This window comes from Cervus elaphus, chromosome 7, assembly GCF_910594005.1.
Source record: "Cervus elaphus chromosome 7, mCerEla1.1, whole genome shotgun sequence".
NCBI lineage: Eukaryota > Metazoa > Chordata > Mammalia > Artiodactyla > Cervidae > Cervus > Cervus elaphus.
This window is the reverse complement of record NC_057821.1, coordinates 45,318,303-45,331,856: the sequence shown is the minus strand read 5'-3', so window position 1 is coordinate 45,331,856 and position 13,554 is coordinate 45,318,303. Positions and strand designations below refer to the sequence as shown.

The following is a 13,554-nucleotide window of genomic DNA, read 5'->3' as shown; positions in this document are numbered from 1 at the left end:
GGTTTCTGTGAGTTAGTGAGCGATAATACTGGTTTGAAATAATATCAGTTCTATTAATATCAGCATTAATATTGATTTGAAAACAACGAAACATTACAGTTGGTTGGGGGATATTTTTACCTCTTTTCAGAATCAATTTTATTCCTGCATGACTCACATACAATAAAATGTCCCCACTTAAGTGTATATTATGCAAATATTCAGGCTTCCCAGGTGATGCTAGGGGTAAAGAATCTGCCTGCCAATGCAGGAGACGCAAGAGACTTGGGGACGATCCCTGGGTCAGGAAGATCCACTGGAGAAGGGAATATCACCCCCACTCCAGTATTCTCATCTGTAAAATCCCAAGGACAGAGGAGTCTGGCAGGCTACAGTCCATGGGGTGGAAAGAGTCAGACACCACTGAGAGACGGAACATATGCAAATATTTACGTTCACGTAATCACCCTAGGAATCAAGATGTAAATATAGTACTGTCCACTGTGGTAGCCAGTCACCACTTGTGGCTATTTAAATTAAAAGTAACTAAAATGAAAGGCAGTTCCTCAGTTCATCCCATTTCAAAATCTCAGTGGCAACATATAACACTATTGGCCACTGTATTGGACAGTGAAAAGTACAAATGCACACACATCTGATATAAAACATACATATACAGCATTGAGATAAAACATATCCATCACACCCAGAAGTTCATTTGCGCTCTTTTCCAGATAACTCCTAACTCCCAACTCTGATTTCAGGAAGTCACAGGTTTGAGCTGCTACTGCACATTAGACCTGTGGTTTCCAGAGCTCCGTATTTATATGTAGTCTTTATTTACCTGGCTTTTTCTCAGCATAATGATCGTAAGGTTGATCCATTCTTGCTGTAAGATCTGTAATTAGTTCCCTCCTTTTTATTTTTTAAAATTAGCTAATTAATTTTGGGGACTGCACCTTGCAGCTCGGAGAACTTCCCCAACCAGAGATCCAACCCACAGCCAGGGCAGTGGAAGCATAGAGCCTTAGCCACTGCACCGCCAGGGAAGCCCTCATTCCCCTCTTTTTACGGCTAAACAGGATTCCACTGTATGCAGAGGCCACTGTTAATTTATCCACTCACCTGTTGATGCCGTTTGGATTGCTTCCATTTTGGGCTTATGCTAAATAAAGCAGTTAATTTTGTGGACATTTATTTTCTTTTTCAAAAAACATTTTAAATGAAGTTTAGTTGATTTACAATGTTGTGTTAGTTTCAGGTGGACAGCGAAGGGATTCTTTTCTTCAGATTCTTTTCAGGTTATTACAAGATATTAATAACCTGTGCTATACACTAGGCCCTTGTTCATGGACATAGATTCTCATTTCACTTGCCTAAACACCTTTGGAATGGCTGGGTTATACGGCAAATGTATACCTAACTTTATAAGAGATTGCCAGACTGTCTTCCGAAATGGTTGCACTATTTTGCACTCCTATCAGCAATGTAGGGGAGTTCCAGAGAACTCCAGTTATTACCGTTTTTTATTTTGTTGTTGTTCAGTTGCTAAGTCATGTCCGGCTCTTTGTGACCCCATGGACTGCAGCGTGCCAGGCTTTCCTGTCCTTCACTACTTTTTATTTGCTTGTTCCACTAAGTACTAAAAGAGAGTATCTCCAGCCTAGAATTGAATACTGTAATTATTTTCTGTTTCTCCTTTCAGTTCTCTGTTTTTGCTTCACTGTATTTTGAACCTTTACGACCAGGTGCATTTGCATTGAGGAACGTTTTATCTTCATGAGCTGATCCTCTCATGATGATGAACCCGTTTGCCCAAGTTCTGAAGTCTGCTTTGTCTGCTGAGAAAGCTATGCCAGCTTTTCTTTTCAAAAATTAGGATGTGCATGGTATATTTCTCTCTCTTTGCTTTTAACTTATCTGTGTATTTTTACTTAAATTGGGCATCTTTTAAATAGCATATAATTTAGTCTTGCAGGGGGTGGGGTGAGAGGGAGGTGAGATACATGTATGCATAGAGCTGATTCACATTGTACAGCAGAGACTAACACAACATTGGAAAGCAATTATCCTCCAGTAATGAAATAAATCATATATATGTTAATAAATAAATAATTTTATAATAAAATAAATCAAATTAAATATAATTAATTGATAAAATAAATAAAATTAGTTTATTTAAATTAAATAGAATTTAAATTTTTATTAAAAATAGAATTTAAATTTTAAAATTTAATTTAAAAATAATTTAAAGGATTTGATTATTTAAATTTAATAAAATTAAATAATAAATACTTTTGATAAAATAAAATATAAATTTAGTATTTCTCTTTAAAAAAAGAATCTAGTTTGAGAATCTCTGACTTGTAATTGGAGTGTTTAGGCCACTTGTATAAAAAAGATAATAACCAACAAAGAATAAACTGAATGCATTCCAAGTGTACAGTTTCATGAGTTTCAACATGCATGTACCCGTGAAGCCATCACCACAATTAAGATGGGCATTTTCGTCTTTCCCAGCTTCCCTGAGATCCTCGGTAACTCACCCCTCTTCCCTGACAACTATTGATCTGCTTTCTGCTGTTGTAGTTTGTATTTTGTAGAATTCTGTATAAATGTGCACTGTGTGTACTCTTTCTTCTGGTATGCGTCACAATGATTCTGAAGTTCATTCATGTTGTTTTTTGTTCCTTTTTTTTTTTTTGCTCCTTTGTATGTCTGTGTAGTATTCTGTTGTGTGGATATTTAACAATGTTTATTCATTCACATAGACATTTGGGTTGTTTATAGCTTTGGGCTATTACAAATAAGAGCTACTACACACAAGCTTTTTGTATGAACTTATGCTTTTATTTTTCTTGGGCAAATACCTAGGAAATGGATTCCTAGGTCCTACGGTGACATGAGGGCTTCCCTGGTGGATCAGATGGTAAAGAATCTGCCTGCAATGCAGGAGACCTGGGTTCGATCCCTGGGTTGGGAAGATCCCCTGGAGAAGGGAATGGCAACCCACTCCAGTATTCTTGCCTGGAGAATCCCACGGACAGAGGAGTCTGGCGGGCCCACAGTCCATGGGGTCACAAAGAGTCAGACACGACTAAGTGACTAACACTTTCACTTTTCTTTTCATGGTGTCATGGGGCTTCCCCGGAGGCTCAGTTCTATCCCTGGGTTGGGAAGATCCTCTGGAGGAGAAAATGGCCACCCACTCCAGTATTCTTGCCTGGAGAATCCCTTGGACAGAGGAGCCTGGCAGGCTACAGTCCAAGGGATTGGAAAGGGTCAGACATGACTGAAGTGAATGAGCACGCACACATGCATGGTTTTAACATATTAATTAAACTAAATTTAATTAATACATTTAATTTTTTTTAAAACTGCCAATCTAGTTTTCAAGTGTTTTGCATTCTCCATAGCAGGGTATAAGAGCTCCGTTTGCTCCAATTCCTCGTCAACAGTTGGCATGGCTTATCTTTTTACTTTAATGATTCCATTTGGTGGGTTTGTGTTTCACTTACTTTATTGTATATTCATGTCTTTTTTTTTTTTTTTTTGCTAGCTACTTGGCTTGGGAGATCTTACTTCCTAATCAGGGATTGAACCTACACCCCCTACAGAGGAAGCTTGGTGTGCTAATCACTGGACCGCCAGGCAAGTCCCTCACATGCCTTCTTTTGTGAGATTTCCATTAAAAATTTTTGCCCAGTTAAAAAACTTAGTTATCTGTATCCTTATTCTAATACATATCTTTGGCTGAGGTATGTGGTACAAATATTTTGTTCCAGTGTGTGATTTGACCTTTTGGTTTCTTAATGGTTCTCTTAGAAAAGTTTTAAATTGTGATGAAGTCCAATTTATCAACTTTTTATGATTTATGTTTTTGGTTTTATCTAAAGAACTCTTGTCTACCCAAGATCACAGGAGATTTTTCTCCTGTCACTTTCTTCTATAAGTATTAAATCTTCATGTTTAGGTCTATTATCCATTTGAGCATTTGAGTTAATTTCTGTGTAGAGTGTAAGGTAAATATTCCGCTTTTTCCAGGGAGAGATCTAGTTTTTCCAGCACCATTTTTTTTTTTTCCAGAAGACTTTCCATTTCCCAGTAAGTGCCTTGACACTTTCCTTGGAAATGTTTATAGATGTGGGAAAAGAGTACATTCAAGGTATATTCAAATAATTTATCTATAACTCTCAGTAGGATAGCAGAATGAAAATGGGCCAAGCATTACAGATAATTTATGTGGTTATGAATCTATTTTCATCAAATATATTTTCTTTTAAATATTCTTGATGTCTATTCAAGAATGCATTGAGCAATTCTCTTTGATTCTAAAATGACATGAATAGTAACATTCACATTATGACAGCAGATACCATCCCACCTACCATTTAAATATTCAGGCTTCCTGGTGAAGAGAAGCCTTTTTCCAGATATTTGGGTTTGGTAATGCTCACAAATTCCACAATTTTCTTCAAATGCAATACACCCCGAAGTGACACAAAATGAAAAAACAGCTCACAATTTTACTCAAAAATCCAGATCTATAGTATTAATAAACTCACGATAATTTAACTTTCTATGTTAGGAGTGCCAAAATAAGCTAACATTTAACTGTGTGACAAAGAAAAACAGAAAAAGAAAACCCAACGCCTATGAAAACAGACATCTAAAATTTTAATGATGTAAAAATAGCCTCTACATATAGTATGGGAAAGAGATTAATACAGATTGAACATTTTGGTTTTGAAAACATGAAATGTCACCTCTTAGCTTAGAACAAGTCATCTCCTACGAAATACACATTATACAATGAAATCTACAAGGACACTTTTTCAAACTCATTGTTGATTTTCAGCAACCCCCTTCCTCCACACACACTTGCTTGTCCTCCAGCAATCCCAACTTCTTTTGGCAGAATAGAACGTTGAGAACTACAACAGTGGTTGTTCTGAAAAGCACCTTCTGGGTAAGTTTCACTGATTTTTATTTTTTTCTTTAATCCCACTTAGATCATGTATCCTTCTCTCCTAAATCCTTTCCTGTTCCGATAATTTGGTCGTCTAAAACAAGCAAGCTTAATTAAGTCAAGGCATATATTGCAAATCAAACATTTTCCAATTGACTGGAATGGGATCATTAAATAAAAACTGGACTGATAAGCCATAAATAACTTGCTTCTTGACTTGATGATATGTGAATGCATTTACCCATTGGGTAGGAAGGGTTTCATCTGTCCCGTGATGAATCCGACGGCTTGTGATGTGTTCGTGCTGTGCCGACCCCAGCATGTAGCGGAGGAAAGACTGTGGAATGGATGCTGTGCTGAGCTGGGGGACAGAACGGGCTGTGTACACGGGGTCATTGGCCAGGCAGTGCTGTAAAGCCTAGATGGCTCCAGACAGCTGCTCTCAGCACTGGGTCTGCATGTGCACGTTTTAGGGAGCGTAGAGGATCAAGCCACAACTTCTCTTAAGAGTAAGATGTGGCCTGGCGGCTCTAGCGTTTAGGTGATTGAGGAACTGGCCAGCTTCCCTCAGGAACCAGGGATAGCAGCACCTAAGAGTATAATGAGTCAGAAAGGCCTCTGCTTACAACTCAGGTGGAACCGTCTTCCTTTTGTGGATGCCCATAGTCCGATGTGTCTTTAGGAATTCCTGCTGCAAACAATATGCTTTTTTTTGCCAATCTGAAAACATCCTTGGGAAAATCTCATGGCCCAATCATTCATAAATGCTGATGATCAAAAAGTCCTGGGGATGGACTTCCTGGGTGTCCCAGTGGTTAAAGACTCTGAACTTCCAATGGGGGAGTTCCGTGGGGCATGGGTTCCACCCCTGGTCTGGTCTAAGATCCCACATGCCACCTGGTGGAGCCATCAAAGAAAACCTTTGGGGAACACGTGGTCTCCTTTTATTGGGACAGCATCCCCTCTATGTTGAAACCACCCAGCCCTAATCGGGATACAGCCTCAAAATACACGTGTCTCTCCTCTGGCACTTAATGTGTCAGAGTTTGGGTTAAGATATATCAATACTTTCTGAAACTTTCTAAGAGGGTTTTTTTCCCAACCAGAAGTGAGGCATCTTGCAATAGCATGCCCGAGACGGCCAATTTTGGAAGGGCTTTCAAAAAGGAAAACAAGGTGTTAACCCGCCTCCTTATGGAAGGTGAACACTTGCAAATACATCGCTATGTGTCTCAGACTTGGGAGCAACAGGCTCAGAACAATCATGAGTATGTGTAGACCAATATTACAACCAGCTGGTAGGTCTTTTCTAAAAAGAAAATGCAGCATTGGGAGGTGCTTCCTAAGGTGCTTCTTAACTCATGATTCTTAATGGAATGTATCAGACAAACATCTACTAACGAACATGAACAGGTAGTCACACACACGTGGACAAGATTCTGTACAGTTTGTGTCTCAGGTGCTGACGTGTGTACATAAGAACCACACGGGGGAAAAAAGCCACCTGCCCCCTGGAGTTCCCTGAATTTCTGAATGCCATCTAACCCCTCAAATGTTAAAGTCTCTCACTTTTATACAAAAATATCTACAAAAATAGACAAGATTTACAAAAACCAGAGAGTATTTTCCAGTTTCCCTCAGTACCCCAAGGCAGTGCTCCCTCTCCCGCTTCTCCGCTCAGAACGTGGCCATCTCCAGCAGAGAGCGCTTGAAGAGCTGTGCGTTCCTGGACAGGTCGGTCACCTGGTGGACCATCTCCTGCAGGGCGGGGGTGCTGGGGTAGTGGAGCGCGGCCGTCTTGGTGGCCAAAACTATAGTCTTGAGCTGCTCGCAGAGCTGGTTGCTGGCGTTCATCACTTTGTTGCGAACGTCCTGGGCGGCCACCTGCCGGGTCAGCGTGTCTCCGATGAACACCAGTTTGTGGGCGCTGAGGATGACAAACTTGCTGTGGGCCACGAAGATCCTGGGAGGCTGCGCCGAGCTGAGGCAGCTGAAGAGCGCGTCGATGGCGTTGAGCAGGGAGATGTAATGGGTCTCGCACTGGTCATAGTAGAAGCACAGGAGCTGCCGGTCCTGAGTGCTCACGCCGCTGCTGGTGGTCGGGAGGCTCTGGGACGGCTTCCACTTGGAGATGTCGTTCTCCACGGGCTTCGTGATTTCCTGTTCCAGCAGCTGGAACTGACTCAGCTGCAGGGGAGGAAAAAAGCCCGAGTTGGTTAAGGATGAGGCGGTGTCTGCCGAAGTGGAAACTAACCAGGGGCTTGCCGCTCTAAGGCAGGGATGTCCATGACAGGTGCTTTTTAGATGCCAGGCCTTGTCGGGTGGCCTGGCTTTCCTGAGTTGTAAAATGCAGAGGTTCAGAAAGAGGATGCCTAAGGAATCCTCTGGCTCTGACTTCCGCGACTGGACACCATTGGTCTCTTCTGTCCTCAGGCTGGAAAGCAGGGTAGGGTTTCAACCCAGCTCCCTTGGACAGCAAAGAGATCAAACCAGTCAATCCTGAAGGAAATCAACCCTGAATATTCATTGGAAAGACTGATGCTGAAGCGGAAGCTCCAATACTTTGTCTACCTGATGCCAAGAGCCAACTCACTTGAAAAGACCCTGATGCTGGGAAAGATTGAACGCAGGAGGAGAAGGGGGCAACAGATGATGAGATGGTTGCAGTCAAATGCTCTACCACTGAGATATACACCCTGATAAGATGGTGGGATGGCCTCACTGACTCAATGGACATAAGTTAGAACAAACTCCGGGAGATAGTGAAGGACAAGGAAGCCTGGCGTGCTGTAGTCCATGGAGTTGCAAAGAGACAGACGTGACCGAGCAGTTGAATAACAACAGTTACCTACGTCTTTACAAAGGTTAAATGAGTTGATATTTGCAAAGTGTTTAGAATAGTGTTTGGTATTATGTAGGCTCTAGGTAAATGTTTATTAAACATTGAGTGGTGGCCAGGGAAAAGCAAATGTAGAGATCTCTTGGTCAAGTCAGCCACTGATGTTTGCTCCTTGTAGAAGAAAGCCTTGACTTTGTCCCTTACATAAAAGTGGACTTTGTCCACTTACATAAAAGATAATCTATAACCCTTTTCTATTTCTCCTACTCTTTCTGACCAGATTTATAAATGTCATTATCCAGCAACATAGGGACGCCTAATGCATATAAATGGGGCTTCCCAGGTGACTCAGTGGTAAAGAATCTACCTGCCAATGCAGGAGACTTGAGTTCGATCCCTGGGTCAGGAAGATCTGCTGGAGAAGGAAATGGCAACCCACTCCAGTATTCTTGCCTGGAGAATCCCATGGACAGAGGAGCCTGGTGGGCTACAGTCCATGGCATCACAAAGAGTAGCACATGACTTAGCGACTAAACAAGAAAACAACAAATGCATGTAAATACACATGCACTGTGGAAGAGATCTTCTCTAAAGGGATCTGAACACTGATTGGGCTCATCATATCACCTGGACCCTCAACGCTGTCTAAAGGGAGGGACCTCACCCCGGGTCAGACTCAGTGTTAGCTTTCTCCCTTCTCTCATGGCCCCTAGATGGTGTGTTATCTAAATCGCAATAATTTCCGGCTATTGCACCAAATGTCAGGAGAGACTCTCTTTGGCAGGCAAGGACTATCCATCACTGGAGTTTAGGAGTCAGTCAGTCTTCTGCCCTCAGATAGGGTTGAGTCTGAGCAGGGTTAACCTCACCCAGCTTCTCCCTTGAGAAATGCACTTAGACTCTTAGTTTCCTTAGACTCTGTTTTCTTCTTAGGAATTACTATGATTCCAACAAGTCCCCTAAAGCCCTGCAGTCTAAACTTGGCCAAATGCCAAAGCAAATATAAACAGGGTGATTCTTCAGCATAGTTAGCTTATGCTTTTCCAAGTATGTTCATAAATATATCATCTCATTAGATGGAGGGGAGAGGGATTTTCTCATTTTCTAGAGAAATAATTGATGTTTGGGGAGGTTAAGTGACTTGCCCAAGGTCACGGAGTTGGTTGGTGAGAAAGCACAGATTGGAACTCTGGTTTCCTGAGTTCTGTGTGCTGTTCATGTCACTGCACACCATTTCAGTTCATCTTAAAAGGCCTAGAAATCCTCAATCCATTTCTCGCTATTTTTATGCCCTTACATTAGCAATACCCATTATTATTTGCCCCACTCACGCCCAACTTTTGAATGAAACTGCCTTGCCCAAAGCCCTTAGTAAATGGACTTGGATATATTTTGAATCCCACCCTCCAACCCTTAAACTGGACCAAGAATAGCCAAGCCACAGGCTTGTGTTGGAGAGACAGGGGGAGAGGGGAGAAAAGGAGACAGACAGAGATAGATATGGCTCAGACTCTCTTTTTTTGGGGAATTTTATAAACCAGAGAAGGAGCTGTTAGCTTAGGAAGCCAAGATGAAAACCTATCTACAGAAAAGACTTTGAGTGGCCATTTATGGGTTCTGTAAAAGTCCCAGGGAAGTCAAATGAGTAGAGAAGCAGAGGAAACTGCCAGAAAACAGAGACAAAGGAAGTCAATTTAAAAAGAAGCAAAGGAAATAGAGAAAGGAGAGGGAATGGACAGTCCTAGTTCTTTCAGATGTGGCTGTACCTTCATTTTCTGTTCTTGAATTCTCCCATTATGGCTTTACTATAAAACCCGTTTGCTTGGGCCAGTTTGAATGGGTCTTGCTCCTTGAGACCAACTGCCTTAACCCAAACAGTCCTAGTGTGTTAGATGTACAGGCTTAGCCTGGAAAGCTGCTATTTGAACAGAGTCCAGGTACACCCAGCTGGATTACCAAGGCCATAAACTTTTTCTTTGTTCTTTTACCCTACTGATGCCAAAGTGTACTGGAAGGATCAAAATCACGATCTTTTGAAGTCATACCTTTCTTATTAAATGGGAAGTCTTTTCAACACTAAATGGTTTTTGTTCTGATTGAATGTACCTGATGATGTTCCAGCTGCATCTTATTCTGTTTGATGATATTTTCTTTTTCCAAGAGCTCTTTCTGTTGCCTCTCGAACTCCTCCTTCCCCTTTTATTTTTCAACATAAAGAAAACATTACATCACCACTATGATTCACTTATGCTAACAGCTTCATTGACAAACATGTAAATACTCTTCCATTGCTTTGGAAACTTCCTGCATGCCCAGTTAGGTCCTGTGAACCCCAGTTCTCAGCTGAACTTCCAGAGTCACTGTGTAAATCGGAAGTGAAAACTAAGATCTATTTCCATATGGGGTGCCATGCTCTCCACTCCACTTTACCATTTCTGTAGGACTATCCATGACCTCCACGCCCCCAAACCTCCTTAAGCAGTACTTTTTCTCAGGGTTCTTTTCTAACAGATTATCTGCAAACCCATAAACCTCCTGCTCAGCTGCTTCAGTGGTGTCCGACTCTCTGTGACCCTATGGACTGTACCCCACCAGGCTCCTCTGTCCATGGGATTCTGCAGGCAAGAATACTGGAGTGGGTGGCCATTCGATTCTCCAGGGGATCCTCCCCACCCAGGGGTAGAACCCAGGTCTCCCTCATTGCAGGCAGAGTCTTTACCTTCTCAGCCACCAGGGAAGCCCCTGCAGGTCTAAATGTGGGCCACATTACATTTCTAGTCTCTTTAAGTTATCTGCAATTCTATAGCAAATCACTATTTTCCAAAACACAGAGTTGGTCAACCAGCTGGGTAAATGGCTTTTGTTTGTTGTCATTTGGCTCAGCCACGTGGCATGTGGGATCTTAATTCCCTGACCAGAGACTGGAGCCGTGCCCTCTGCATTGGAAGTGCAGAGGACTTAACCCCTGGGACTCCCAGGGACGTCCCCGGGGAGATGTTTAATGCCTCCATCTACTCTCTCCCCACACTGCTCTTCCGCACAAGGCGTGGCTCTGCTCCCTCCGCCCCCAGTTGCACTAGAGAATTTTCTAAGTGCACCCACAACGGAGCTGTTTTCAGTAATCCTCGAGACAATCCATGGCTGTCAGTCAAATGAAAAGAATGGTAAAATGAGATAGTAAGCCAAATTCTAAATAACGGATCTTGTAGAACGTTTTAATCCCCCAAAGGGAAACGGCAAGCTGTCATGATCCCGGGTCAATCTGGTAGAACTGTCACTTGTAGGAGGCAGGCTGTGATGGCCTGATTTCCCACATGCAGGTTAACTTCTAGATCAATTGGCAAATGCCCATGGTCTTCAAAGTAAGACTATGGTGGGGTTAACTTTCTCTGTGAGTAATTACACACACACACACACACAGAGTACAGAGCTGAAGGAAACTTAGAAAATTCTCTAGTGCAGAGGTTTTCAAATCCTTTTTTTTTTTAAAACAGTGAGGCACACCCCTCCTCCTACTTATATTTTTTTCTTCAAATTAAATACCCTACAGAACCGTATCATGAAATGTGAATACAAGTGGAGCTGGCCTATTTGAGGGCCCACTGTCCTACTTGGGGCTTCCCTGGTGGCTCAGCGGTAAAGAATCTGCCTTCCACGCAGGAGCCACAGAAGACTTGGGTTCGATCTCTGGTTTGGGAAGATCCCCTGGAGGAGCACATGGCAACCCACTGCAGCATTCTTGCCTGGAGAGGCTGGTGGGTGATAGTCCATGGGGTAGCAGAGAGTTGGACACAACTGAAGCGACTTAGCACTATCCTATGGTGGTGGTGGGGGGGATATGCTTGCCTGAGACATATCAATCAGATCTAATTCAAGGCTGTGCTTCATTCACTTTGCAAATGAGGAAGTCAGGTGAGGTTACATAAGTTGGTGACACAGTCAGTGTCCTGGAAAAGTCTAGAGGACTCTGGACTCTCTGACCTGCGTTCTTCCTGTTGGACACTGCCTCCAGCTTGTGAACCACTAACCGTGTTCCTGAACCTTTAATCGTGGTCTCCACTGCCGCGGTCTAGTCTGCATCTTACAGGTGTGAGCCCCAGGCCCCCGCATGTGAATGCGGAGCCTTAGGAGTCTGGCGTCTTTACCTGCAGGTGGACGTAATCATAGTCATCCATCCAGCTCCTTTCCGAACCATCGCTGCTGCTACAGTCGGGGGGCTGCTCCTTGCCCAGGCTGGGGGGCAGTGGCTTGTTGAGGGCGGGGGCCTTGTGGTCCCCGGGGGGCAGCAGCTGGCCCGGGGAGCCGGCGGGCGTGTACTCGGTGGAGTTCGTGATGCTCTCCGGCCCGCCCTTCCCGGGGCCGGCTCTGAAGAGGGCCTCGGCGTTGGTGCTGATGGTCGTGGTGAGCTGCTTGGCGTCGTCCGGCACGGTCTTGGCCACCATCACGAAGCGGTCCAGGCTGTCCCACTTGTTGTGGGGCTTGTGGACGGCCAGGACGTTCAGGGACCAGCCGCACTCGCTCAGCTCGTGGCTGGTCTGGCCCAGGATCTGGTGGGAGTCCTCCAGCCGCTGGAGCTCGCGCTTCACCTTGTGGTGGAGGACAAGCTCGGGGAGGCAGGCGGCGTTGGCCGCGGCGCCCTGCGCGAAGTGCAGGTAGTCCCTGAGGGCCAGCTCCACCCTGTCCGCGGCGGCGCGGACCCCGTTGACGTGCCGCTCCATGTAGCCGTAGCTCCGCCAGTCCGTGGTGACCAGCGCCATCAGGCTGGAGACGGCCCCGTCCAGGGCTTGCTGCAGCCGGAGCAGGCGCTCGAGGGCTGCGTCAGGGTCCAGCAGGAGCCTCCTGTCCTGCGCCGGGGAGGTGGACAGCGAGGACTCCTTGGAGGTGGTGGAGGACGTGGACATGGTGCTCCGCGTGCTGCCCGTGCTGGAGAAGGACAGCCGGTTGATGCCGTCCACCACGTCCGCGGGGCCCTTGGCTTCCGGCGGCTGGTGCAGCGGCACGTCGTACACCCCGTCCCTCTCTTCCGGGCTGGCCTTCTCGCTGGTCTCTGCTGGCGCATCCAGAAACTGGACGCCCCGGGGGATGTCGTAGGCATCGTTGTTCTGGGAGCCCACGGGTGGGGCCGGCTGGGGGGCTGGCTGGGTCAGGGACGCGCCCCCGTGTCTCCGCGGGGCCAGCTCGGCAGCTCCGGGGGCGTCGCCGTTGTACTTAGGGTGCAGGTCCTTCCCCAGGGGCTTGGTGCCCGTCGGGGGGATGTCATAGACGCCCTCGGGCCTGCCCGCTTGTCTCAGCGGAGGCGGGAAGTCGTACTCTTTCTCCCGGAGCCCGGCCTCGTCTCTGTAGCCGGAGGGTGGAGTGGAATATCCCTGGGAAGCAAGTGGACAAGGACACTGTTATCTGCTGAGCGGGTTTAAGCAGGGGTGCAGAAACCGCGCGGGGCGTCCCCACAGGCCAGCGGTCCTCCCGGGTGCCGCCCCCTCCCCTCTCCTCCACGCATCAGCTGTCTCCCGAGGCTGCGCCGGGCGCTCGCCCCCACCCTCTGTCGAGGGCGCCCGCCCCTGGACTCCCCGCTGCCCTGTGTGTGGACCCTCCTGCCTGAGCTGCTTTCGGGGTTCCTGGCCCAGGTGTCAGGAGACCAGAGGTCTCCCCGGGGACCTGCCAGTGGGGTGATGCTCAATCAGCTGCTGAAAAGTTCTGAGAGGCAAGTCCCTCTTAGTGGAATCTGGATGACGGTACTTCCTGTGCCGGTGTAGCCCAGAGTGACTCC

At 45.7% G+C, this 13,554-nt stretch overlaps 1 protein-coding gene across 3 annotated transcripts in view; it reads right to left on the bottom strand.

Moving 5' to 3' along the window:
• Positions 1-4,633: 4,633 nt before the first annotated feature.
• Positions 4,634-13,554, bottom strand: part of NEDD9 (neural precursor cell expressed, developmentally down-regulated 9) — a 187,086-nt gene continuing 178,165 nt past the window's right edge. For all 3 annotated transcript variants that reach the window (XM_043908549.1, XM_043908548.1, XM_043908550.1), the window contains 3 exons: positions 11,933-13,153; positions 9,894-9,983; positions 4,634-7,135 (listed from right to left, as the gene is read on the bottom strand). In XM_043908549.1, the coding sequence (XP_043764484.1) occupies positions 6,626-7,135; positions 9,894-9,983; positions 11,933-13,153 (1,821 nt within the window). In that variant the 3' untranslated portion in view covers positions 4,634-6,625. The remainder of the gene's footprint in view (positions 7,136-9,893; positions 9,984-11,932; positions 13,154-13,554) is intronic.